Below are 27,222 nucleotides of genomic sequence, written 5' to 3' on the forward strand. Positions count from 1 at the left end.
AAAGACTTTATAAGTCTTTGTAAGACAAAGACAAAATAATCTATTTTTTAAAATGAAAAACAGATACTCAGAGTTCAGATTTGACCCATCTTCTTTCCTCACATGAAGATTACAAATAAAATGAAGCAGTTTAAAAAGTAGAGATGTTCATATGTAAAATGATAATAGAACTTTACAGAGGTGAGCCTCTATTGTTTCCTTGTAGGGTATTCATTCCTTGGCAGCGCCCTGGAGTTTAAAGTGTCCTTTGACAAGGCTTTTGCATGTTACTGTAGTAACTAGATTTCCTTGAGTAAGGGTGGTAAATGGAAATTTATCATTTATGTGTTGCATTTCACCTTATAACCAGGGTGCTTTGTGGCCATTTCTCCATATGCATTTTTGAAGCTCTGCTTCACAACCTTTAATGTGCATGCAGATTCTCTGGGGCTCTTGTTGAAGTACAGATTCTGATTCGGTGGGTCTGGGGTGTCCTTAGAGCTTACACTTCTGAAGTATTCCCCAGGGATACCAGTGCTGCTGGTCCATGGACCACGCTTTGAGTAGCAAGGCTGTAAGAGACATTCATCCTTGGAGTTCTCCTGTTTGGCTTAAAAATTGTGACTGCTCTGTTTCAATGTCTCCCTTGCCCCAAAAGAAAGTCTCATTAAGTCTGGGTTTGTGCTTTTTTTATGTTGGCTATTAACAGCCATGTCTTTCCCTTTTTCTAAATAGCAAAACACCGAATTGCTCATAAACCGCATTCCAAACCAAAAACTTCAGATATTTTTGAAGCAGATATTGCAAATGATGTGAAATCCAAGGATTTGCTTGCTGATAAAGAACTGTGGGCTCGACTTGAAGAACTAGAGAGACAAGAAGAATTGCTGGGTGAACTTGATAGGTACTTGATGACAGATTATCTTTCCAAGATAATTTGTTTCTGTATACATTTCCTCATTAATCTTTCTTCATTAATAAAATAGTATGTGTTCATTGAAGAAAATGCAGGGAAGCATAATATATTATCAATAATCCTTTCACCTCAAGATAAACATTAATTCTTTGGAATATTTTCTTACAGGATTGTGTGTTTGTGCATATTCCCATGCATGTGCATGTACTTTAATACTTAAGATAAACATCTTCATTTTTTTATTATAGCCTATTTTGTATAATTATACCAGATAGTTGACTTTTAATAATCTTGGATTTAATGTATGTAATGTTCAATTTTAAATGAAGTATTTTTATACTACACCCAGGATAGTGCTCTATCTTTGAATGTGTTGTGAAAAACAGAAATACCCTTTGAATTTAAGTTTGATACAGTAAAGTGTTTATTCTTGCTTTCCTTTTATAAACTTTGGAGCAGGTAATTTGTAATCTGGTCAGATAGCTATATGTATGAGAAACTTTACCAAATTGCTCTTTGAAATACACATTAGCACATACTTAGAATTGTTAAAATGCTAAATGAAGTCTGCTGCTCGAGAAGTTCCTATATTATTTTGCTTAAATGATGTACCATATGCAATAATTAGTTTCTGTGAAAAATAGGGCAGGAAGCATACAAGTTTCTTTTTCCTACCATTTCACCTATAAATTCTTAGGTCTTTTTGATTAACTGATACTATTCATTTTTAAAAACCAGTTTTGAATCTTGTGATTTTTCTTGGTCATGATTCTCTATTTTTGTATGATGTTATTTCAGTTCTGTTGCATTTTCGATTTTGTTATTTTTGTAAGGTCCTCAAATCTTTTATAGAATCAAGTATGATAAGTGTTCACTCGTGTGTATAAATATAAGTATATTCATGTGCATATGTATAAATCCTTTATTTTTTAAAATTACAGTAATACATGCTCATTGTAAAATCTGAGTATAGGAGTAGAAAATAAGTGTGTATTATGGTTATGTGGTTTCAATTTCTGGTCTTTAAGTAGAGAGACATGTTCTCTGAATTTCTTACAACTTTGTTATTATTGGTACTATATTTATATTGCATATGGCCAATATCTTTCTTGCAAAGATAAAAAAATTATCTTCTATATTCTACTTATGTCTGAATAACTGCAATATATAGAAGCAGCATAGGAACTAATGTTTTTTGTTAACTTCAAAACATTTTTTTGTTTTTGAACTTAGAATTCTAGTTTTAAAAATACTTTATTCAAGATCTTAGTATTTACCCATGGAAACTAACTGGAAATTTAAATAATGTAAAATTCTAGTATGTTTATTTGATCTTGTTAATTTTCTTCTCCCTTACTAGTAAGCCTGATATTGTGATTGCAAATGGAGAAGATACGACATCTTCTGAAGAGGAAAAGGAAGATCATAACACAAATGTGAATGCAATGTATCAAGTAACAGACTCTCATACTCTGGACAGTTGTCATAAGGATGTTGCAAGTTCAGAACCATTCAGTGTTCAAATGAGTAGTCAGTTGAACTGTTCAGTAAATGGTTCCAGTTCTTACCACAGTGATGGTGATGATGATGATGACGATGAGGACGACGACAACATTGATGACCATGATGGTGATAATGACCATGAGGCTTTAGGGGTTGGAGATAATTCTATACCAACAATATATTTTTCTCATACTGTTGAGCCTAAGAGGGTTTGTATACTTTTAACTTTACTAATTTTGCATATAATTTGAACATTAAGCATTATGATATTTTTTAAAAGAGTAGTATTAACAGTCATTATCATTATAGATAGTGCCAGACAGGAAAATCATCTTTTGCCTCTTGTTCTGACCAATTTAAGAAGAAAAAGGGGAAAAAAAATTTAGTTAGCTGGTGTTGGTCCATTGTTCTCTGAAACAATGCATTGTTTGGGGTCTGGAAGGGGATCAGATTTGAGTGGCAACTACTGTAACTTCACCTGTCCTTCATTCAGAGAGTTTTCTCAAGAATCCTGGAGTTAATTATATTGTGGATATTTTGGTGTGCTTAGCATGTTGAAAGTGACTGCATTAGTTAAATTTTTAATTATGCCAGGTTGTTTTCTATGGACATAAAATGAATACTTCATAAGCACAAAGGGAAAATGTAGGAGAAAGTAAAAATTAGTTTCTTTTCTGACAAAGTAAATATAAACATCTGTGGATCATCATGACTTTAGAATTTTGGCATTTTAGAGCTGGGGGTGACTGTGGAGATTTTCTAATACAGAGTTTTAAAGCTTTTCTCTAGTATGAAAAGCCTTTTGTTCCCTCCATACTTACTGTAGAATCCCAGTGTTTAAAATAGATCAAAGCAGGTTGGCTCCGATTGAAGGAAGGATTGGCTGCCTTAAGTCCATCTTTGCCCTCTCTCTGCTCCATGTACTGTTCTAAGGAGGCACTGGGAATTCGTCTAATTCGTCTTTCTCAGGGAAATTTAAGGCCTAGTAGACATAGATCTGGTTGGTAATAAAACAGAAACTCTTTCGCCTCAGTGAGTGCCCTTTCTACACAGTATTCCCAATTGCCTGTATCAGAGTTAAGGGTCTGTGGTATCAGTCTTAAGTGTGTGTGATTATTATTTAATGAAATATGTTTAAAACATATTTGATATTTCTTAGCTTCCTGAGTTACTCCTGCTCCAGTAAGAAGTGAAATAGTTGTATGTGTGTTTACATTCTCATATGTCAGACTGAAGGGGTCTTCCCCTGGTTCTTCGGGAAAAGTTGACTGAGATGATTAGCCAGAAAAGGTCGCTTTGTGATTCTTTTGCCAGGCTTTTACTTTTTTCCTGTTTTCATTTAGATAGAAAGAACAAGTATTATTTGCAGGAATGTTATAGGGAATAGTGGGCATTATTGTGGAAAGTATGGTCTAAGTGCTGACTAGGGGAGGAAAAATAACATGTTAACCCCATGTGAACCCTGAACAGGGTTGGTTTTTATTTTTTTACTCCTTCAATTTCTAAAAGTTAGAGATGTTTTAAAAATTCTCAATAGGCACTATTTAATAGTACTTTTATGACTTAACGATTATATTTTACTGAATTTTTTGTTGTTGTTTATACTCTTTCTTTTGAAATACGTAATTCAAGCCAAAAACTTATATCAAAGGAATCGGGTGATATGAAGCTTATAAGAAATCTAGCATTTAGTTCAAATGTATTTTGCTTTCTCTACAATAATAAAGACACTGAAGACTAGGATTTGTTATTAAAGATTTACTTTAGAGGTCATAGATCTGTGAGGTAAGGACTTTTTAAAATTCCATCTGATAATGCACATCATTTCAGCATCAGAAAATTTCAGCTGCCTCTCTTACTATTATTTGTTTAGTTACAGAGTTTATTTGTTTGGGTTTCACTTTTATTTAATTTGTCAAAAGGTTCTTAATTTCTTGCTCTGAAATTTTAGGTCCGAATAAATACTGGGAAGAATACCACTTTAAAATTCAGTGAAAAGAAAGAAGAAGCCAAACGTAAACGAAAGAACAGCACTGGCAGTGGCCACTCTGCCCAGGAGCTGCCGACCATCAGGACACCTGCTGACATTTATAGGTGGGAGGCGCTCACAGCTGCAGGGCCGTCTGCTGGCCTTGTTTGTCTCTCTCTCTGCCACTGAACCTTTACCAGAGAAAGTTGTTTGTAACACAGAAGACCCTCACTGAAATGTGAAGTGTTCTGAGGAGTTAGCTTAGAATCTGATGGGCTGAGTGGCTGTAGCTTCCCAGTCCAGAGCAGTGGGAATGGAGGAGTTTTTTTTTCACTTTCTCCTCTTCACCAGTGCTTTTGAAACATTTCCAAATGGTCTAGTCAGAAAATCTTGTATCTTCAGAAATGCATTTTTGTTTCCAGTGGGCTAGGTCCGTAGGTGCAGTTTACTTTTTCAGAGTAGAAGTTATACTCTTGCAGTTTTTTTTTTTTTTTTTTGGAATTGTTTGTTGAGAAAACTATCACTTGAAAATACGTACTGTTTTTATGACCCTTATTAAATAGTGAAAACTGCTAAATGTATACGTGGGTCTAAAACTTTATGTAGAGTTTTGGCAAACCATGCTATTGCCACCTAGGACATGCTTAAAAATAACATGCTGTGTTTTATTAGGCCAGATAAATCATATCTTTCAAAATAGTATGAAAATGTCATTTGAGGCTATAAAATTAATTGTGATTGTGACTATTTTAGATACAAGGTTTTAATAAAAATTTTCAGATTAATTTCTACAGTAGATTTAAGGAAATTTTCAAAAGGTTATTTTCAGTTTTATGAGTTACGTGCAGTGAATGTATATGTGTTTTGAATATCACAGAGCCTTTGTTGATGTTGTGAATGGAGAATATGTCCCTCGCAAATCCATCCTGAAGTCTCGAAGTAGAGAGAATAGTGTGTGTAGTGACACCAGTGAAAGCAGTGCTGCTGAATTTGACGATAGGCGGGGAGTTTTGAGGAGTATCAGCTGCGAAGAAGCCACTTGCAGTGACACCAGTGAGAGCATTTTGGAAGAGGAACCACAAGAAAGTCATCAAAAGAAACTTTTGCCCTTATCAGTAACACCTGAGGTGTGTGTGTGTCTTTTAATTCTTTATTTCATATAGTATCTTTGGCCAATTTTAGCTATTTGATCTGAAAAGTCATAAGATTTAATTAATTCTAGGTTTCATACTTTCTTGATACTAATTAATAAAAAATTAACAGTCACAAGCAAACAGTACAAATATTGTGATACTCAAATAGTTTATTTTTTGATAAACACATTACTTGTCTTAATAGACACATTATTGTGTCTATTTCAGCAAAATGGGAAATTTAAAATATCTTACTTGGCATTATGTATTACATTTGTAGCTAGGAAATTATTTAGCAGTTTATTTTAAATAAATTACCAGTAGGTCATTTTCTGATAGTGTAAGGATCAGATTACACTATTCTCTCTTAAATACCTTGGCTAAGTTAAAGAAAAATAATTCATGCATAGCAGATAATTATCTAAAGTCTAATATTTTGCCCTGTACCAGTGAAACTTAACTCTTGGGGGATTATGGAATTGTTTTATAATCTGATGAAAGCTGTAGGCCATGTCCTTAGAAAAAATAGTGCACACTCAATACACTTTCACCCACCACACCTCTAACAGTTTTTGGTGGCGGTGCGGGGGAGGTTAGGAAATCCCCAAATAAGGATGTCTGTGAAATATAAGGCTATTAATTTCTTCATTCTTGTGTTGTGGTGAGTATTTGAAGTTTTCAATTTAAAAAGTAGGAAGATTAGGGAACCCATGCCTGGATCAAATGGATGTACACGTTTGTATATACAATGAGATGCATGCATATATATAAATCTTATATAAAAATTCCATTGCCTTTATTAAATGGTATTATACTCAGTGTATTAAATGGTAATTGGGGGTGGAGATTGGTAGCATTTAGGGACAGTACCTATGACTAGAATGTTTTCTTCGCCTCTTCTCAGTATAATGATCTTAGGTGACCTGGAAAGTATCTTACCTTATTTAATTGTCTTCCATACTGTTAGAAAACAGGTAATGGATATAGACTTTTGCTGATAAATATTTGAATATTAGTTTTTTGTAAGGACTTAGTGTATCATGGTACAGCTAGAGTGTGGAACCTATTTTTTATTTCACCCTTACTAGTTTTGCATTTTGTATGGAAATGTTTAATAGTAGTTGCTATAAATTTTTTAACATCAAAGAAATAGTTCATGATTATGGTAAGTGCTTTGGAAGATACCCTTTTCAGTATCTTTTTAAATGCTAAAATATCTCTTTTTCAAAAGCATTTTAAATAGAAGAAGGAGAAGAGGCTCTATGCTCATCGTGATAAAGTGGAGTTTTTAGGAAAGTAAGCTTTAAGCTGCTTTTACCAGCTGAACTCCAGAAATAATGTAGGAGAGAGATGGCTTTCTTTGTTTTTGTTTCAGTGGTGGGGCAAGGTAGAAGAAGGTGGCTTTTTAAATTATTCAGGTGATAATGTTGTTTTAACTAATTTTGAGCAGTTGGTAGACAGAGGAAAGCAAAGTGTACATTAAAGTTCACCTGTCAAATTTTGGTTTGTAGAGGGAAGGATGGAGGTTCTAAATATCAGAAATCTTTAAAAAAAAAAAAAAAAAAAAATTGGCCGGGCGTGGTGGCTGATGCCTGTAATCTCAGCACAGCACTGTGGGAGGCCGAGGCGGGCGGATCACGAGATCAGGAGATTGAGACCATCCTGGCTAACACAGTGAAACCCCGTCTCTTCTAAAAAATACAAAGAAAAAAATTAGCCGGGCGTGGTGGTGGGCGCCTGTAGTGCCAGCTACTCGGGAGGCTGAGGCAGGAGAATGGCGTGAACCCAGGAGGCGGAACTTTCAGTGAGGTGAGATTGCACCACTGCACTCCAGCCTGGGTGACAGAGGGAGACTCTGTCTCAAAAAAAAAACAAAAAAAAAAACCTCCTTGGGTCTTACCTATTTTTGTATAAAACAACATGTACAGATATTTCCAGCAATTTATGCACATTGTTTAATTCTGTTCCAGTTGAACATACAGTTGACCAGATTAAATGCAGCAAACATCCAGTTGAAATTGAGTCATTTTCTTTTTTTGTGGAACTTCTGATTTCTGTCAGAGTTAATTATCTTAAAATTTTGAAACCTGTGCTTATTCCTACTAGTGTCAGCACTTTTATTTTTCAACTTCCACTGATCTCTTAAAATTGAGGCAAAATGCAATAAAATATTTAAATAATTGCATAAACACCACCAAAGAGATTTCAGTTAGAAATGTCAGTACTGGGTGAAACTAAGCTATTGGCTAGCAGGTGCAAGGCCACCATAGGATAGCTCATTCATCAACTGATGTACAGAAGTCGGAGTTTGACACCCTAATAGCATTTTTATTTTAATATGTTATTTTTCACAGCATGGGGTGGACATGAATGTATGAAAGTTTGAAGACCTTTTATTTATCCATTTCTGTTTTTTCCCAGATAAAATTTACATTTTACATTTTGTTTTCTTGCATGTATACTGTAAAAATTACTTCTATTTGGTGGTGAAATTAAAATTTAATGGTGTTAGTTTCTCTGAACAATTGGTATTTTGATGTAGTAGTGTTGTCTAGCCACAAATCTTGTGAATTTACTTTTAATGAAAAGAAATGTCAAATTAGTGAATGGGAAGATTTTGTGGGTGTCTTACTTGCATTTTGTTACCATAACCTGACTTTTGTTTTCTAGGCTTTTTCTGGAACTGTTATAGAAAAAGAATTTGTATCGCCTTCCTTAACACCACACCCAGCCATTGCTCATCCTGCACTACCCACTATTCCAGAACGAAAGGAAGTTCTGTTGGAAGCATCAGAAGAAACTGGAAAGAGGGTTTCAAAGTTTAAAGCTGCCAGATTGCAACAGAAAAACTAGGCCCTGTCTAGGAAATGAGAATTTACATCCTAAAACCTAGTTGTTTATTTGTTTAGAATATCTATAGCAAAATAGGTTACATGTAGTTTGAAATAAGGTATCCTGAGTTACTTTGGCAACAAGTTCTTTTACCCTTGGTATTTGAAAAAATCAAAATAACTGTCTGAATACTTTAATATTCGGCTTGTTTTGTTAATTCTCTGAATACTGTCAACATTCTTGTCTAAGTTTGCCTTTATGATGCAGTGGCAGCATTTTGAATTACTTTTCAAAGAATACTGTTCATATGCATTGTTTTTGTGTTTCAAACTAAATACAGGCAGTTTTGTGCCAGCTGTGATATTGTGCATACCATATGGACCATTTTAAAGAAAATTTTAAAATTTCAAATAGATTCAACAATTATATTACTTGCTTTCACATTTTAAAGGCACTTTAAAAAAATCTACTTCTCTTGTAGGTTTTGCAGCTAGTTGGCTATTCAAGAAACCTCGCCCCTCTGAATGTCATACTGTAATCTTTAAGGAAGAAAGCTACATGAATTAATTGTACTCTATGGGAAAATTTCTTTGGAAAGATATTTTGTAAAACTTTTTTTTTCCAGTAAAAACTTTATGAAACTTGGTCTCAAAAATGTTGTGAACTTTATGATTCAAAATTGAGTACAGATAGGTCCTTGATTCATGTATGTGCTACATGTATCACACAACAGATCTGGAATTCTTTCAGTTCCTCAGACACTTCTCCCTTAGTTTTTGCAGTTTCACTGGGATTATGTTTTGGGAGACAAGGAAAGGTCTAGATGTTTAAACGTTTTAAATAAAAATTCCTTTCAATTTCATCTTCCCAACATTTGCATTCTTTAAGGTTACTTTCCTACTAACTGAAATAACACATTTACTTTGAGCACAACTCCTCAAAGATAAATTTTTTCTAACATTGCAAATAACACTACAAGTTAATCATTAGCTCAATGCATGCTAAAATGTAGCTTTTAAAAAGCATTCTGGGCCGGGCGCTGTGTCTCAAGCCTCTAATCCCAGCACTTTGGGAGGCCGAGACGGGCGGATCACGAGGTCAGGAGATCCAGACCATCCTGGCTAACACGGTGAAACCCAGTCTCTGCTGAAAAAAAAAAACTACAAAAAACTAGCCGGGCGAGGTGGCGGACGTCTGTAGTCCCAGCTACCCGGGAGGCTGAGCCAGGAGAATGGCGTAAACCCGGGAGGCGGAGCTTGCAGTGAGGTGAGATCCGGCCACTGCACTCCAGCCTGGGCGACAGAGCCAGACTCCATCTCAAAAAAGTAAATAAGCATTCTGTGTTAGTACTAAAATAAGCCATCAATGCCAGTCCACCCTCTATTCATGGCTAAATATTTAAAGGTTATTTATAGCTTCTTTAATGAATTCTGCTTAAAGTGAAATTATGTCCTAGAAAAGTAGAAGCTATTTGTAACTAGAGCATTGTAACTTTAAAGTTTTATGAATATGTATTTTAATGACAAGGGGGCAAACTTGAATCCCCACTAGTTAATGGATAATTCAAACCAACAACTGATTTTGAAAGATCACCTAAAAATGTAGATTTCTTCTTTAGTAAATTTAGATCAACTGTGCATATATTTTGTAGTTAAAAAGTATTTCTTTCAGTTCATGCCCCAACCCCCACTAAAACCAAAGCAGAAATTACACACACAAAGGTGCTCCCGTTAGGAATTGCTATTCACGAGCCTTTCTGTGCTAGATTTTTTTTTCCCAGAAACAAACTTTACTGTAGGACTATTGTGGTGTTCTTAACAGATTTGTAATTTCAAGACGCCGGTCATTAAATAATTTTTCATGTTCACAAACTTGATTTTGAGCCTGTGTTACATCTTTGAGATAGGTTTTCCCTCATAGAACAAGACGGTAGGAGAAGAAGTGTTTGATAACACATTTTTGCATGTTCTGCTCTGGAGACCATGAAATAGTGTTGCCCCATTTCATAGCTTCAGTCTTCTAACAAAGTATTAAATTGTAATTTAAAATTATAACTTATTTATATTAAAGTTTGGGACAAAATGAAGTTGGTCTTACCTATTCTGTTTTAAACTGTTATAAAACAGACCAAGAGATTCTCTTTTAAACTTTCTATTTTGAAATATAATAACTTTAGTCCTTCAGAACAAATGCACAAAATAGTACCAAGAGTTCCCATATACCCTCATTTCATTCAGCCTCCCTTAGTATTACAACATAGAACCATAATATAATTATCCAAATCAGGAAATTTATGTTGGTGCAATGGCATTACCTAAACTACAGGTCTTACTTGAATTTCACCAACTTTTCCACCAAATTTTCCATTAGAAAAAGAACTAGTGTTCTTCTGTTCCCCAGATCTTGTCTATGACTCCATCTTGTGTTTATTTGTTACTTACTGCTCCTTAGTCTTTCCTCCAGTCTCAGACAGTTCCTCAGTTTGTCTTTCATAACTTTGATATTTTTGAAGAGTACTGGTGGGATATTTTGAGGATGTTCCTTAGTTTGGATTTGTTTGATCAGTAAAGAAACAGTTTTTCAAAGAAGTTCCTTAGGTCCTTTTCTTTCCCACCCTCTCTGATCTGTGGACTGATTTGTACTCTTGGTCCATTTTTTACTGTTTGAGGGTTCTCTCCACATCTTGGTTGATTTTAATGATTTATTTTTTCAGTATGTGAAAAATATGTGAAACACTCAGGTGGTTCTCAGAGTCTGAGCTTTGTAAAAGGATATACATGGAGAAGTGTTGTTCGTACCTCTTTCCTCCCACCCCATTCCCATTCCCAGCTGCTTTCTATCACTTTCCCGCCTGCCCATAGTAAACTCTAGTTTCTTGTTTAACCTTTCTATGTCTCTTGCACAAATCCCCACCTACCTACTATAAAGAACCAATATTTTTAGTTACTGGTTTAACTCTTCTATATTCTATACTCACAGCAAATGTGTATTTTCTTATTCCCTTTTTTTTTTTTTTTTTTTTTTTGAGACTGTCACTGTTACCCAGAGTGCAGTGGTGCATTCTCGGCTTACTGTGATCTCCGCCTCCTGCGTTCAAGCGATTCTCATGCCTCAAAAAGTGTGTACTATTATCACTTTATTGTCGTGTTTATATTACTTTGGTTTCATTTGTATCTAACAGCGTTATTGAGGTATAATTTACATGCCATAACATCCACTTTACAGTATGCACTTTGGGGTTTTTTAGTAGATTTTGAGTTGTGCCAGGTTGACCACAACTCAATTGTAGAACATTTCCATTATTTTAAAAACATCCCTTGTGCCTATTTTAAAAACATTCCTTGTGCCTATTTACAGTAAATTCCTGTTCCTATTCCCAACCCCAGGACACCTTAACTAATATGGTTTCTCTATAGAGTTCTCTTTTCTGAATGATTAATAGAATCATACAATATGTAGTGTTTTGCATTTACCTTTTGATACAAGGTTTTTGAGGTTCATCCATTTCTTAACAATTATGCATCATATGTAACTTGTTTTTTCTTATTGCTGCATAGTATTCCATTGTATGGATATACCACATTTTGCTTATTCATTCACAAATTGATGGACCCTGAATTGTTCAGGCTATAGTGAATAATGTTACTATGAACATTCATATATCAGTCTGTGTGTGAATATGTGTTTTTATTTATTTAGGGTAAATACCTAGGAGTGGAATTGTTTTGTTGGATGGTGAATTTAGGTTTAACTTTTTAAGAAATTGCACAGTTTTTCAAAGAGGTTGTATAATTTGATATTCCCATCAGCAGTGTTTGAGATTTCCAGTTTCTCCACATCTTTGGCAGCATTGTTACTATTTTGTCTTTTTTATTATAGCCTTTCTAGTGGCTGTGGAATATAATAATTGTTTTAATTTACATTTCTCTAGTGACTAATGATGTTGAAGGTCTTTTCATGTGCTTTTAGTTCTATTTACATCTTCTTGGAAGTATCTATTCAAATCTTTGGCTCAGTCTTTAATTGGTTGTCTTATTGAGTTGTAAGAAGTTCTTTTTAAAAAATTTATTTATTTTAATTAGAGACAGGGTCTTGGCTCTGTCACCCAGTGGAGTGCAGCATCACAATCATGGCTCGCTGCAGCCTTGACCTCCTGGCCTAAAGTGAACCTCCCACCTCAGCCTCCTGAGAAGCTGGGATTACAGGCACATGCCACCATGCCCAGCTAATTTTTAAATTTTTTGCAGAAACAGGGTCTCGCTCTGTTGCCCAGGCTGATCTAGAACTCCTAGCTTCAAGCAGTGCTCCTGCATTGACCTCCCAAAGTGCTGGGATTACAGGTGTGAGCCACTGTACCTGATTGTAAGAGTTCTTTATATAATCTAAATACAAGCCCTTTATCAAATATATGAATTGCAAATGTTTTCTCTAAGTCTGTGGCTTGTCTTTGATTTTTTAAATGTCTTTTGAAGCACAAAATCTTTAGTTTTAATGAAGTCCAATTGATATATATACACACACATATATACACACATATATACATATATACATATATATGCATATATATACATAGACACCTGTATACATATATATGCAAATATACACACACATATTTGTGGTTAGTGTTTTTGGCATCTTATCTAAGAATTCTTTAATCCAAAATAATAAAATTTTTCTCCTATGTTTTCTTCTAGAAGTTTTGTACTTTAACTCTTAGAGTTAGCGCTATGATCTGTTTTGGGTGTGGGGTGAGTCCAGGGTCTCAATCTGACTTTTTGCATGGATAATTTTAATACCATTTAATAGTTCTAGAACTGTTGAAGACTGTCCTTTTTCCAATGAATGCTTTAGCATCTTTTTTTGAAAATAGTTGACTATAAACATAAGGTTGTTTGTATACTGAGTGTTTGTCCTTGTATCACTGCCAGTGGTCTTAATTACTGTGGCTTTACTTATAACAAACTTTCAAATATGAAACTGTTAAGCTCTTCAATTTTGTTCTTTTTCAAAAATTTTTTGGGTATTCTGAGTCCTTTCCATATCCACATAATTTTAAGGTCAGTTTATCCACTTCTGCAAAAATGCCTTTTGGGATTTTTATAGGGATTGTGTTAAATCTGTAGATGAATTTGGAGAGAATTGCCATGCTTATATTGCGTCTGCGAATCTGTGAACATGGAATGTTTGTTTGTTTATATCTTGATTAGTTTCTCTCAGCGTGTATAAAACATTACTTTCAAAACATTGTTTTCAGTTTACAAATCTTCTGTTAAATTTATTCCTACATTTTTAGTTCTTTTAGGTGCAATTGTGAATGGAGTTTTTTCCTTAATGTCATTTTTGAATTGTTCATTGATAGTATATCTATAATTTATTTTTGTATATTGGCTTTGTATCCTGCAACCTTCCTGAGCTCATTTATTCGTTCTTGTCTGGGGGGTATGTGTGAGAGAGAGAGAGAGTGTGAGTGTATGTGTGTGAGTGTACATTCTTTAATATTTGCTGCCTACAGGATTGTGTCATTTGTGAATACAGAAAGTCTTGCTTCTTTCCAATCTTGATTACTTGTCTTTTTCTTGCCTGATTATGTTGGCTAGAATCTCTAGTAAACCTTGAATGGAGGTGGGTGAGAATACATATCCTTCCTTGTTCCCAATCTTAGGGAGAAGATATTCAGCCTTTCATCATTAGGTATGATGTTGGCTATAGGTTTTCTGTAGCTGCCTTTTATTAGATTGAGAAAAATTCCTTTTATTCCTAGGTTTGTTGGAGTTTTTTTTTCATGAATGGAATTGAATTTTTCAGATGCTTTTTATGCCTCTATTGTTCCTTATTTAGTGTATTACATTAATTGATTTTCTGATTAATTTTCTGATTAAACCAATCCTGCATTCCTGGGATGAAGCCCATTTTTAATGTGTGTGATCCTTTTTATATGTTACTGAATTTGGTTTGCTGATGTTTTGTTGAGAATATTTGTGTGTATATTCATGAGGGATATTGATCTGTCATATTCTATTTTTGTGATGTCTTTGGTTTTTGTATAAGGATAATATTGACCTCACAGATGGGAAGTGTACTCTCTGGATGGATTTGTGAAGGATTGGTACTATTTCTTCTTTAAATGCTTGATAGAATTCATCAGTGAAACCATCAGACCTGCACTTTTCTTTGTGTGAAGATTTGTAATTGCTATTAAAGTTCTTATTTTAAGTCTATTTAAATTTTGTATTTCTTCTTGAACCCATTTGGTAATTTCGCTCTTTGTAGGAATTTGTCTATTTCATGTAAATTATTGTATTTGTCATCATAAAGTTGTCCAAAGTATTCCTTTATAATCCACTTAATTTCTTAAGTTGGTAGCAATTTCCTTTTTATTTTACTTTTTTTGTAGAGACAGGGTCTCACTGTTTTGCCCAGGCTGTTCTTAAACTCCTAGGTTCAAGTGATCCTCCTGCCTTGGCCTCCCAAAGTGCTGGGATTGCACGTGTGAATCACCATGCCTGGCCTGTGATTTCCTTCTGATTTTGCGAATTTTTGTCCTTTTTTTTTGTAATTGTAACTTTAGGTCTGTCAGTTTTATTGACCTTTTCAGAGAAACTTGTTGGTTTTGTTGATTTTCCTCTAGTTTTCTATTCCAGTGACTTCTACTTGAATCTCTGTTATTTCCTTTCTTCTTCCTTGCTTGGGCTTAGTTTGGTCTTCCTTTTGTAGTTTTTAAAGGTGTTAAGCTATTGATTTGAGACCACTGTCTCCTAATGTAGGTGTTTAAAGATATAAATTGACCTCTAGGCACTAACCCTTAGCTGCATCCAGTGACATTTGATTTGTTTTAATTTTTCTTTAGTTACAAATATTTTCTAATTTCTCTTGAGATGTCTTTTTTGACTCATGGGTTATTGTATTATGTACTGCTTGATTTCCAAATATTAGTGGTTTTCTCGAGTTTCTTTCTGTTGGTTCCTACTTTAATTTTATTGTATCTGGAGGAAACATTTATTATGTCTTTAGTTTTTAAAAATTCATTAGGACTTTCTAAAAATGGGTAGCATATGTTCTGTATGTGCTTAAAAAGAATACGTATTCTGTTGTTTTATGGAGTGTTCTGTTGATGTCGTGTCAAGGTCATTGATATTATTGTCTTCTGTATGCTTGCTGATTTTTTGTCTGCTTGTGCTATCTGTTATTGACAGTGGGATATTGAGGCCTTACACTATTATTGTTAAATAGTCCTACCTTTCAAGTTTTGTTAGTTTTTGTTTCATGTGTTTTTTTCTCTGTTGTTAGGTACATATATGTTTGTCATTGTTTTATCTTCTGATTAATTGAGGCTCTTATTATTACAAAATGTCCCTTTTGTATCTTTAGTAACATTTTAATTTTAAAGCCTATGTCAGTTTTGTCTGATATGATTATGACCACTCCACCTTGGTTACAGTTATGCTTATGTGGTATCTCTTTTTTCATCCTTTTTGTTGCAACCCATTTATGATTTTGAATTTTAGCATTTGTATCTTGTGGGCAGCATGTGGTGGAATTTTGTTTTTAAAAAGTCTATTTTGCCAGCCTTTTAATTGAAATGTGTGTTAATTAATATAATTGTTGATATGGCTCATTTACATATCAATGGCTCGTGCTGTTTTGTTAGTCATTTTTTATATGTCATGTCTTCTTTGTTCCTCTGTTCCTCCTCGGTTACCTTTTTTTGTGTGTTAAATAAATCTTTTAGTATAAACTTTGAATTCCTTTACAAAAAGAAACTGTACTTTTTTTTTAAACCCACAGATTTATTTCTTACGTTTGTGGAAACTGGGAAGTCAGGGTTAGCAGCTGATTTGGTTCCTGCCAAGGGCTCTCTTCCTGGGCTGCACATGGCCTCCTGTGTCCTCACGTAGAGAGCTTTATTCTGTTTTTGTGTTATTTTGTAGTGGTTGCTCTAGAGTTTATAGGATGCATTTTAACATCATAACCTACTTCAGAATAATACTAACTTAATTCAGCATAGCTCTAGTCTCTTCTTTTTCCTTTGTCTTGCTATTGTAATGTATTTTATAACAGTACAGGTTTATTATTTATAACTATATTGGTTCATTATTTTTCTTGCAATTATCTTTTAAGTAAGAGAAGAAAACTTTAAAAAAAAGTATTTTTTTCTATTTTTTACATTTGCCTACATAATTACTTTTACTGGTGCTTTAATTTTTTTATGTGGATTCAGCTTACCATCTGGTGGTGTTTCCTTTCAGCCTGAAGTACTTGCTTTAGCATATCTTGTAAAAAAAATTTTGGTGGCAACAAATTCTCTTTGTCTATCTGGGAAGATCTTTATTTTTGTCTTCTTTTTTGAAGGATAGTTTTACTGGATTTAGAATTCTTATTTGACAGTAGAGTATGTTATACCACTTAATTCTGGCCTTCATTGTTTCTTTTGAGAAGTCAGCTGCTGATTTTCCTGGGGTTCCCCTGTGCATGATAAGTCCACTGTTCTCTTGCTGCTTTCAAGATTTTGATGTATATCGGTGTGGATATTTTAATGTTTATTCTACTTGGCTTTCATTGAGATACTTGGATATACAGATTTATACTTCTTACTAAATTTGGAACGTTTTCAGACATTAAAAACTTTGATGACTCTTCAAAAGATGTCAAAACTTGTATGGCCCTCACTATTCTTTTCTTCTGGGATTCCCATTATGCATATGTTGATATTGATTGTAATCCACAGGTTTCATACTCGGTTCATTTTTCATTCTCACGTCTGTTCTTCAGATGGTGTAATTTGTATTGATTTATCTTTGAGTTCACTGATTCTGCCTTCTGCATTCAAGTTTGCTGTTGAGTCCCTCTAATGAAGCTTTCACTTTAGTTACTTTTCAACTCCAGAATTTCCATTTTTTAAAAAAATGTTGATCTCTTTATTAAGTGTTCTCTGATTAGTCATTGTTTTCATGCTCTGATTAAACATGGTTTTCTTTTGTTCTTTGAAGATATTTTTATTGGCTGCTTTGAAGTCTGTCTGTTAAGTCCAACATTTGGGAACCCTTGGAAATAGCTTCTGTTTATACTGAGTATTTTTTTTTATACTAGATAAGCCATACTTTCCTGTTTAAAACTGGACATTTTAAATAATACATTGTAACAGCATTTGATTCTGATACTCTCCTGCCTGGGGTTATTGTCCCTTTTTTTGTTTGTTTTATGACTCGGCCTAGATGAATTATGAGTTTTTCTCTCCAGAGTGTGGCCTCTGATGTCTCTCCTCAGTTAGGTTTGGCTACCTGTGGGTCACCTTGGATCAGTATATCTTAGTGATCAGCTAGTGATTGGTCAGACATCGTACTTAGGCATCTTGTTTTGGTAAGACTTTCATCCTTTGTCAAAGTCTGTTTCATTTGGGGAACACACTGAAACTTTATACAGTTTACAAGTCTTCCTTGGGGATATGCTTACAGTTAGAGCCTTCTCTGGTCTCTCAGCATGTTCATACCCTAATATACCCATTACCTTTCAAAATGTAAGCTTATCAAGGACCATGGTTGTCTCACTTCCTGATTGTTTCTGTTAAATCTCCAGGCAGAATTTTTTTTTTTTTCTGCTGATCTCTTGGTTGGCCCACTAGTATTTCAGCTTCAGGTCATCTGTGATGTGTGTGGGCGTCTCCTATGTTTGGCACTAAAATTGCTGTATCTGACAAAGCCCCTGGGCGTTGGGTTTTCCCACATTGCTTCAGATTGAGTCAGTTCCCTACAGTATAAATGCTTCTGGTTTTACAAGTTGTCCCATGCTGTTGAACTATTGCTCTGAAGGAGCTGGGGTGAGGGAGAGTGGTCACAATGCCACATAGTGTCATCATTTTTACCCAACTTTCAGTAGTTTTCTTGAATAAACACTTCTCCATTTGTCCTATGTTTTGGTCAATACTCAGAGATCAGAAGTAGTAGTTTTTGATAATTTTGTCTAATTTTTTTAAACACTCTGTTTTATAAGAGCAATTTTAGATTCACAGCAATATTGAGCAGAAGGTACAGAGATTTTCCATATATCCCATGCTCCCACGCCTGCATAGCCTCCCCTATCATCAACATCCCCACCAGAGTGATGCATTTGTTACAATAGTTGAACATCCATTGCCACATCATCGCCCGAAGTTTATAGTCTGTATTAGGGTTCGCTCTTGGTGGACATTCTGTTGCTTTGGATAAATACATAAGAACACATATCCACCATTATAGTATCATACTGAGTACTCTCACTGCCCTAAAAATCCTCTATGCTATGCCTATTCATCCCTCCCTATGCCCCAATACCTGGTAATCACTGATTTTTAAAATCATCTCCATGGTTTTGCTTTTTCTGGGATGTCATGTAGTCGGAATCATATAGTGTTTAGCTTTTTAAGATTGGCTTCTTTCCCATTCGAGTTTCCATAATGTCTTTTCATGGTTTGATAGATCTGAAAATAATATTCCATTATCTGGGTGCACCACAGTTCATTCACCTACTGAAGGACATCTTGGTTGCTTTCAAGTTTTGGCAAGTATGAGTAAAGCTGCTATAAACAGCAGTGTGCGGGTTTTTGTGTGGACATACGTTTTCAGCTCCTTTGGGTAAATACCAAGTGGCATGATTGACAGATCATATGGTAAGACTATGTTTTGTAAGAAACTGCCAAACTGTCTTCCAATATAGCTGTACTATTTTGCATTCCCACCAGCAATGAATGAAAGTTCCTGTTGCTCCACATTCTAGCCAGTATTTGGTGGTGTCGCTGTTCTGGATTTCGGCTATTCTAATAGGTGTGTAGTGGTAATTCATTGTCATTTTAATTAGCATTTACCTGATAACACATGATGTGGAGCATCTTTTCAGATGCTTATTTGCCATCTGTATATCTTCTGGTAAGGTGTCTGTTAAGGACTTTGGCCCCTATTTTAGTCACGTTGTTTTCTTATTGTGCTCAGTTTAAGAGTTCTTTGTATATTTCAAATAACAATCCTTCATCAGAAACGCCTTTTGCAAATATTTTCTCCCAGTATGTGGTTTGTGTTTATATTCTCTTGACAGTGTCTTTCACACAGCAGAAATTTTAATGAAGTCCAGCTTATCAGTTTATTCTTTCATGAATCATGCCTTTGCTGTCATATCTAAAAGGCCATTGCTAAATCCAAAGTCATCTAGATTTTTCTCCTATATTCTAGAGTTTTGTAGTTTTGCATTTTATATTTAGGTCTGTGACCGCTTTTGAGTTAGTTTTTCTGAAGGGTGTGTGGTCTGTGTCTGGATTTGTTTTGCATATGATGTCAGGTTGGTCCAGCACCATTTGTTGCAGACTCTCTACTCCATTCTATTGCCGTTCTTCCTTTGTCAAAGATCAGTTGACTGTATTTACGTAGTTCTATTTCTGAACTGTCTGTTTCATTTCATTCACCTATCTCTCTCTTACCAATACCATACTGTCTTGATTGCTGTAGCTTTGTAGTAAGTCTTGAAGTCTGAAAATGTCAGTTAACTTTGTTCTCCTCCAATATTGTGTTGGGTATTCTGGGTCTTTTACCTCTCCATATAAACTTTAGGATCAGTTTATTGGTGTCTACAAAACAATTTGCTGGGATTATGAATGGGATCGCACTGAATCTATAGATCAAGTTGGAAAGAACTGACATCTTGACAGCTGAATCCTCCTATCCATGAGCATGGAATACCTCTCCATTGATTTAGTTCTTTGATTTCTTTTGTCAGAGTTTGGTATATAAGTCATGTACATAACTTATTAGATTTATACCTAAGTATTTCATTTTGGCGGTGCTAATGTAGATAGTATTGTGTTTATAATTTCAAATTCCACTTGTTCACTGCTGGTGTATAGGGAAGTGATTGACCATTGTAACCTTGCTATAATCACTTATTAGTTCCAGGAGATTTTCTTTTTTGGTTGATTCTTTCCAATTTTCTACAAAGATGATTGTCATCTACGTACAAAGACAGTTTGACTTCCTCCTTCCAAATGTGTATACCTTTTATCTCCTTTTCTGCATTATCAAGGACTTGCAATATGAAGTTGAAAAGGAGTGGTGAGAGGAGATATCCTTGCCTTGTTCCTGATCTTAGCAGGTAGGCTTCAAGTTTCTCATCATTAAGTATGATGTTAGCATGGGTATTTTGTAGATTTTAAAAAATTAAATTGAGGAACTTCGTTCTATTCCTAGTTTACTGTGAGTTTTTATTATAAGCAGGTGTTGGATTTTGCCAATGCTTTTTCTTCATCTATTGATGTGATCATGTGATTTTTTCTTCTTTAGCTTACCGATGTGATAGATTACATTGATTTTCAAATGTTGAACCAACCTTGCATACCTAGGATAAATCCCACTTGGTCATGGTGTATAGTCGTTTTCATATATTGTTGGATTCAGTTTGATAATATTTTACTGAGGAGTTTTGCATCTATGTCTATTAGCAATATTTGTAGTTTCTTGTAATGTCTTTTCCTGATTTTCATATGGCAATGCTGAACTCATAGAAGTAGGGAGTACTCCCTGTGCTTCTATCATCTGACAGACATTGGAGAGAATTGGTATTTTTTTCCCCTTAAATGTTTCATAGAATTCATAAGTATCTATCTGGGCCTGTGCTTTCTGTTTTGGAAAGTTATTATTTATTTATTTAATAGAGATAAGTCTTATTCTGATTGCCTGTTTCTTCTTGTGTGAGTTTTGGTAGATTGTGCTCTTCAAGGAATTGGTCCATTTTATCTAGGTTACCAAATTTGTGTGCGTAGACGTGTTCATAGTATTTCTTGGTTATCCTTGTAATCTCCCTGGAATCTGTAATGATGTTCTCTTTTTTCATTTCTGAAATTGGTAATTTTTGTCCTCTCACTTTTTTTCTTAGTTAGCTTGTCTTACTGATTTTATTTATCTAAGAACCAGCTTTTGGTTTGGTTTATTTTATCTACTGATTTTATGTTTTTAATTTCATTGATTTTTGCTTTAAAATTTTATTCTTCTCCTTACTTTGGAATTAATTTGCTCTCCTTTTTCTGTCTTTGTAAGGTGAAGACTTAGATGATTGATTTTAGATCTCTCTTTTCTAATGTATGCATTCAATGTTAAAAATTTTCCTTTAAGCACTGTTTTCACTGCATCCCACAAAGTTTGATAAGTTGTATTTTTTATTTTTATTCAAAATATTTTAAAATTTCTTTTGAGACTTTTTTTTTCTTTGATCCATGTGTTACTTAGAAGTGTGTTGTTTAATCTCCAAGTATTTGGGTGATTTTCCAGCTATCTTTGTTATTGATTTCTAGTTTAATTCAATTGTGGTGTGAGAGCAGACACTGTATAACTGCTATTTTAAATTTGTTAAGATGTGTTTTATGACCCCAAATGTGATTTTTCTTGGTTAATGTTCCATATTAGCTTGGAAAAAATGATGTATTCTTTTGTTATTGAATGAAGTAGTCTGTAGATAACCATTATATCAAGTTGGTAGATGGTGTTACTGAGTTCAGCTGTGTTCTTAACTGATTTTTTGACTGCTGGATCTGCCCATTTCTGATAGATGGGTATTAAAGTTTCCAGGTATAATAGTGAATTCATATGCTTCTCCTTCCAGTTCTGTCAGTTTTTCCTCATGTAGTTTGATGCTCTGTTGTTAGGTGCATACACATTAAGGATTGTTGTGTCTTCTTGGAAAATTGATCCCTATGTAATTGTAGAATGCTCCCCTCTTTTTCCTGATAATTTTCCTTAATCTGAAGTCTGCTCTATCTGAAGTGAATATAATGACTCTCACTTTCTTTTGATTAATGTTAGCATGGTATTTCTCCGTCTATTTGCTTTCAGTTTATATGTGTCTTTAAGGTTTTTGTAGACAGTGTATACTTGGGTCTTATTTTTTGGTTCATTCTGACACTTTCTCTTTTAATTGGTACTTTTAAACCATTGGCATTTAAAATGATTATTGATATAATTGGATTAATATCTACCATATTTTTACTGTTTTTCTATTTGTGGCCCTTGTTCTTTTTTCCTATTTTTGTCTTCCACTCTTTTTCTGCTGTTTGGGCTTTTTTTTGTTTGTTTCTTTTCTCTTATCGATCCCTTGCCTGTTAAATACCCCTTTTGATTTTAATTGAGCATTTTTTATGATTCCGTTTTCTCTACTTAGCATATCAGTTATACTTTTTAAAAGCATCTTTTTAGTAGTTGCCCTAGAGTTTGGAACATCTACAGCTAATCCAAGTCCACTTTGAAATGATACTATACCATTTTGTGGGTAATGCAAATGCCTTACAACAATCCTTATTGCTTTCTGCTGTTCCTTATATTATTGCTGTCATTTATTTGACTAACACATCAGTATACATAAGCATGTACATGTATATAGGTATACAAAATCAAATGCATTGTTGGTACTATTATTTGGAACAAATTGTTATCTGTTCAGTAGGTAAGAATAAGAAACTAAGTTTCTGTTTTACGTTTACCTCTTCCTTATGCTCTTTATGAAGATCTGAATTTCTGAACTATATAATTTTCCTTCTATCTAAAGAACTCCTTTAACACTTCTGGAGTGCAGTGCCGTGATCATGGCTCATGGCAGTCTGAATTCCTGGACTTCAGCAATCCTCCCACCTTGGCCTCCCAAAGTACTGGGATTTCAGGTATAAGCCACTGCACCTCGCCTCTCTCCTTTACTTTCGAAGGATATTTCTCAGGGTATAGACTTCTAGGTTGATAGTTCTTTTCTCTTGGTGCTTTAAATATTTTACTCCACTCTTCTTACTTGTGTGCCTTCTAAGAAGTTGGGTATAATTCTTACTTTTGCTTCTCTATAGGTAATATGTTTTTTCCCTCTGGTTTCTTTCAGGATTTTTCTTTCTTATAGTTTGAAAATGATGATTCCTAGATGGAATGTTTATCCTGCTTAGTGTTCTCTGAGCTTCCTGGATCTGTACTTGGTGTCTCATAATAATTTTGGGGAAATTCTTAGTTGTTATTGTTTCTGATATTTCTTTGGTTCCTTTTTTTTCTCCTCTACTGATTTTCCCATTTTGCATATGCTACCCCCTTTGTAGATGTCTTGCAGTTCCTGGATATTCTGTTCTGGAGTTTGCAGCCTTTTTGTGTGTGTATTTCCTTTTCAGTCTGGAGGTTTCTGTTGAGATATCCTCAAGCTCAGAGATTTCTAGCTTTATTCAGTCTACTAATGAGCCCATCAAAGCATTCTTCATTTCTCCTGCAGTGTTTTTGATCTCTAGCATTTCTTTTTGGTACTTCTTAGAATTTCCATCTCTCTGCTTACATTGCCCAGTTGTGTTTGCATTCATCTAGTTTAGTTTATCCATTAGAGCCTTTAGTATATTAATCATAGCTGTTTTAAATTCCTGGTCTGATCATGTCAACATCCTTGCTATATCTCTGTCTTGTTCTGATGCTTGCTCTATCTCTCAAACGACCGTTTTGCCTTTCAGTACGCTTGGTGATTTTTCCTTAACAGCTGGGCACAGTGTCCTGAGTAAGAAGAACGGCTGTAAGTGGGCCATTTGTAATGTGGTTTCTTTCGAGTTCTATAGTCCTGTGATCAGGTCTTAGTCTTTGAGTGAGCCTGTGCCCCTAGACTGTGAACGTCACGTGTGCTGCTTTTCCCTCACCAGCCTTACAGAAGACACGATGACTAGAGGGAGCTGGTGTTTGGTATTTCCCTTCTCCCACATGGAAGGCAGGAGCTGCCTGAGGTTATTTCCCCTACCCTAGGTCAGTTTGGCCCTGATAAAAGCCCAGCAGGTTATCTTACGGTTAAATCGTTTCTCCTGCGGGCAAACCTTATTAAGAACAGAGTGTTTTGGCATGTTTTTAAATGGTTCCTTTTCCTATCCCCCTGCTGGAAACACAAGGGGATATTTCTCTGATATTTGCTTTGAGAACCTGGTAGAGTTCCTGGAGGCAAAACTCAACAAAAGTATGTGTGCTGGGGAATGATTGAGTCCCCCTGGAGTTTTCAACGCAGACTTGTCCACACTGTGCAGTTAGTTACTTACAGTTCAGTTTCCCTAACCTGTCACTGTTTTCCCTGGAGGTCTCCGTCCGCGGGTCTTGGCTCCAGTAACTTGTGCTTGTCTGCCTTTGCCTGCCGGTCACTCCAATTTCAGGGGCCATGATAGTTTGCCCTGTGACCTCACTGTTCTTACGCATCTAAGAATTGATTTTTCAGGTTGTTTAGCGGTTTACTTATTAGGATGTAGTGACAATGTCTAAGCTGCTTGCATGCCAGGCCAAAAACTAATAGTCCAACTTTATCTTCGCTTTTTAGGGAAAGTATTTACAAAGGCCCTCACTTTGTCATTCCTGTCAATTACTTTTGAAACTTTTTCTTTAAATGTTTAAAAATCTTCACTATCTACTTATGAATTTATCATGTTGAGTGTTCTTCATTACTTTCTGTACTGAAACGTCTACATTGACGTTTCCACCTGGTTTTATTTTCCTCCAGCTTGTAGAAGTTGCTTTAATCATGTTTTAAATGGCCCTTCCCGTAATGTGAAGGGCGCGTGAGCGAGGCGCTCGGAGCCGTCGTAGGGAGGACCGTGTTGCTTCCGAACATGGTAGAGCTCCTGGAGGTAAAACCTGCTCACCGGTACACCAGGGGTTGGAAAAACCACACTAGACAAAGAACCTGTGTCAAAATCAGGACCGAGATGCATTAATGTGGGTGATTTAGCTTGAGAAGTCTGATTATCGGATATCATGGAGCCTGGCAAGATGGCTTCTCCCAAGAGCATGATGAAAGATGCACGGAGGATGGCACAAATCCTGAAGGATCTGGGAATTACAGAATATGAGCCAAGAGTTATAAATCAGATGTTGGAGTTCGCCTTCCGATATGTGACCACAATTCTAGATGATGCAAAAATTTATTCCAGCCATGCTATGAAGGCTACCGTTGATGCAGATGACGTGCGATTGGCAATCCAGTTCCACGCTGACCAGTCTTACCTCTCCTCCCCCAAGAGATTTTTTTATTAGATATCACAAGGCAAAGAAATCAAACCCCTTTCCATTAAACCATATTCAGGTCTTAGGTTGCCACCTGATAGATATTGCTTAACAGCTCCAAACTATCATCTGACATCTTTACAGAAAAAGGCATCAACTTCCACGGGAAGAATAACCGTCCTGCGGTTAAGTGTTGGTTCAGTTACTAGCAGACCAAGTACTCTCCCACACTAGGCACACCAACCCCACAGACCATGTCTGTTCCAACTAAAGTAGGGACTCCCGTGTCCCTCACAGGGCAAAGGTTTACAGTACAGATGCCTACTTCACAGTCTTCAGCTGTGAAAGCTTCAATTACTGCAACATCAGCAGTTCAGAATGTTCTGATTAATCCATCATTAATTGGGTCCAAAAACATTCTTATTACCACTAATATGGTGTTATCACAAAATACTGCCAATGAATCATCAAATGCATTGAAAAAACGTGAAGATGTTGATGATGACTATGATAATTTGTAAGTTAGCCTTGCTGCATGTAACATGTATACTTGGTCTTGAATTCATCGTACGGATATTAAACATGCATGCTGGATATTTTCAAGTTGTATTTTAGAAAACTTTAATAATACTTAATGAGTAAATACAATTACCATACTTTTCGATTGAAATGAAGGTTTTTCGTCAGCCTTAAAAGTGTAAGAAAAATCAAGTTGTCATTCATCAATTTGAAAAAAAAAATAATGTTTTAAATGTTGGTGTGCTAGATCAAGTTCTTTCAACTTTTCTCTGAAAAAGTATTATTTTGCCTATATATTTGAAAGATATTTTTGCTGGGTATAGAATCCCAAGTTGACAGGTTATTCCCCTCCCCTCCCCTCCCCTCCCCTCCCCTCCCCTCCCCTCCCCTCCCCTTCCCTCCCCTTCCCTCCCCTTCCCTCCCCTTCCCTTCCCCTGTTTCCTTTCTTTCTTTTGAGACATGGTCTCACTCTGTCACTCGAGCTGGAATGCAATGGCACTGATCATAGCTCATTGCAACCCTTGGGCTCAAGCAATCTTCCTGCCTCAGTCTCCTAAGTACCTGGGACTACAGACACATGTCACCAGGTCCAGCTAATTTTTAAATTTTGTGTAGGAACAGGGTCTCACAATGTTGCCTAGGCTCGTCTTGAACACCTGGGCTCAAGTGTTGCATCCTCCTGCCTTGGCCTCCCAAAATGCTGGTATTGCATGAGCCCCACCATGCCTGACCTGGTTTTCTTCTCTAGCACTTTGAAGATGTTTTCCATTGTCTTTTGCACTTCATGGTGCTGTGTTATTTTTTATTAGTCTTATTTCAGTTCCACTGTAGGTAGTATGTGTTTTCCTCCAGCAATCTAATTATGATATGCATAGGTATATTCTTTGTGTTTAGTCTTGTCAGAGCCTGTTGAGTATCTTGGATCTGTAAATTTAGAGTTTTCATCAAATGTGGAAATATTTTGGCCGTATTTTTTCCAATGTTTCCCCAATCTCCTTTTCTCCTGTTTCTGGAACACCAATTATATTTATATTATATAGCTTTTTTTTTTTCTTTTCTTGAGACTGAGTCTCGCTCTGTCACCCAGACTGGAGTACAGTGGTGAGATCTTGGCTTACTGCAACCTCTGCCCCCAGGATTCTAGCGATTCTCCTGCCTCAGTCTCCCGAGTAGCTGGGATTACAGGTGCCTGCCACCATGCCCAGTTAATTTTTTTATATTTTTAGTAGAGACGGGGTTTTGCCATGTTGGCCAGGTTGGTCTCAAACTCCTGACCTCAGGTGATCTGCCTGCCTTGGCCTCCCAAAGTGCTGGGATTACAGCCGTGAGCCACCATCCCCAGCCTATTATATACCTTTTATTGTCCCATAAGAT

The 27,222-nt window shown here is 35.6% G+C and overlaps 1 protein-coding gene and 1 pseudogene across 9 annotated transcripts in view; both read left to right on the forward strand.

Moving 5' to 3' along the window:
* Positions 1-9,194, forward strand: part of LOC105495616 (URI1 prefoldin like chaperone) — a 92,590-nt gene extending 83,396 nt beyond the window's left edge. For all 9 annotated transcript variants that reach the window (XM_011765375.3, XM_011765379.3, XM_024797223.2 and 6 more), the window contains 5 exons: positions 715-883; positions 2,256-2,607; positions 4,350-4,492; positions 5,245-5,494; positions 8,171-9,194. In XM_011765375.3, the coding sequence (XP_011763677.1) occupies positions 715-883; positions 2,256-2,607; positions 4,350-4,492; positions 5,245-5,494; positions 8,171-8,353 (1,097 nt within the window). In that variant the 3' untranslated portion in view covers positions 8,354-9,194. The remainder of the gene's footprint in view (positions 1-714; positions 884-2,255; positions 2,608-4,349; positions 4,493-5,244; positions 5,495-8,170) is intronic.
* Positions 9,195-17,181: 7,987 nt separating this feature from the next.
* Positions 17,182-26,191, forward strand: LOC139360169 (transcription initiation factor TFIID subunit 9-like; annotated as a pseudogene).
* The last annotated feature ends 1,031 nt before the right edge of the window (positions 26,192-27,222 follow it).

The sequence above is a fragment of the Macaca nemestrina genome, chromosome 20 (genome assembly GCF_043159975.1).
Source record: "Macaca nemestrina isolate mMacNem1 chromosome 20, mMacNem.hap1, whole genome shotgun sequence".
Taxonomy (NCBI): domain Eukaryota; kingdom Metazoa; phylum Chordata; class Mammalia; order Primates; family Cercopithecidae; genus Macaca; species Macaca nemestrina.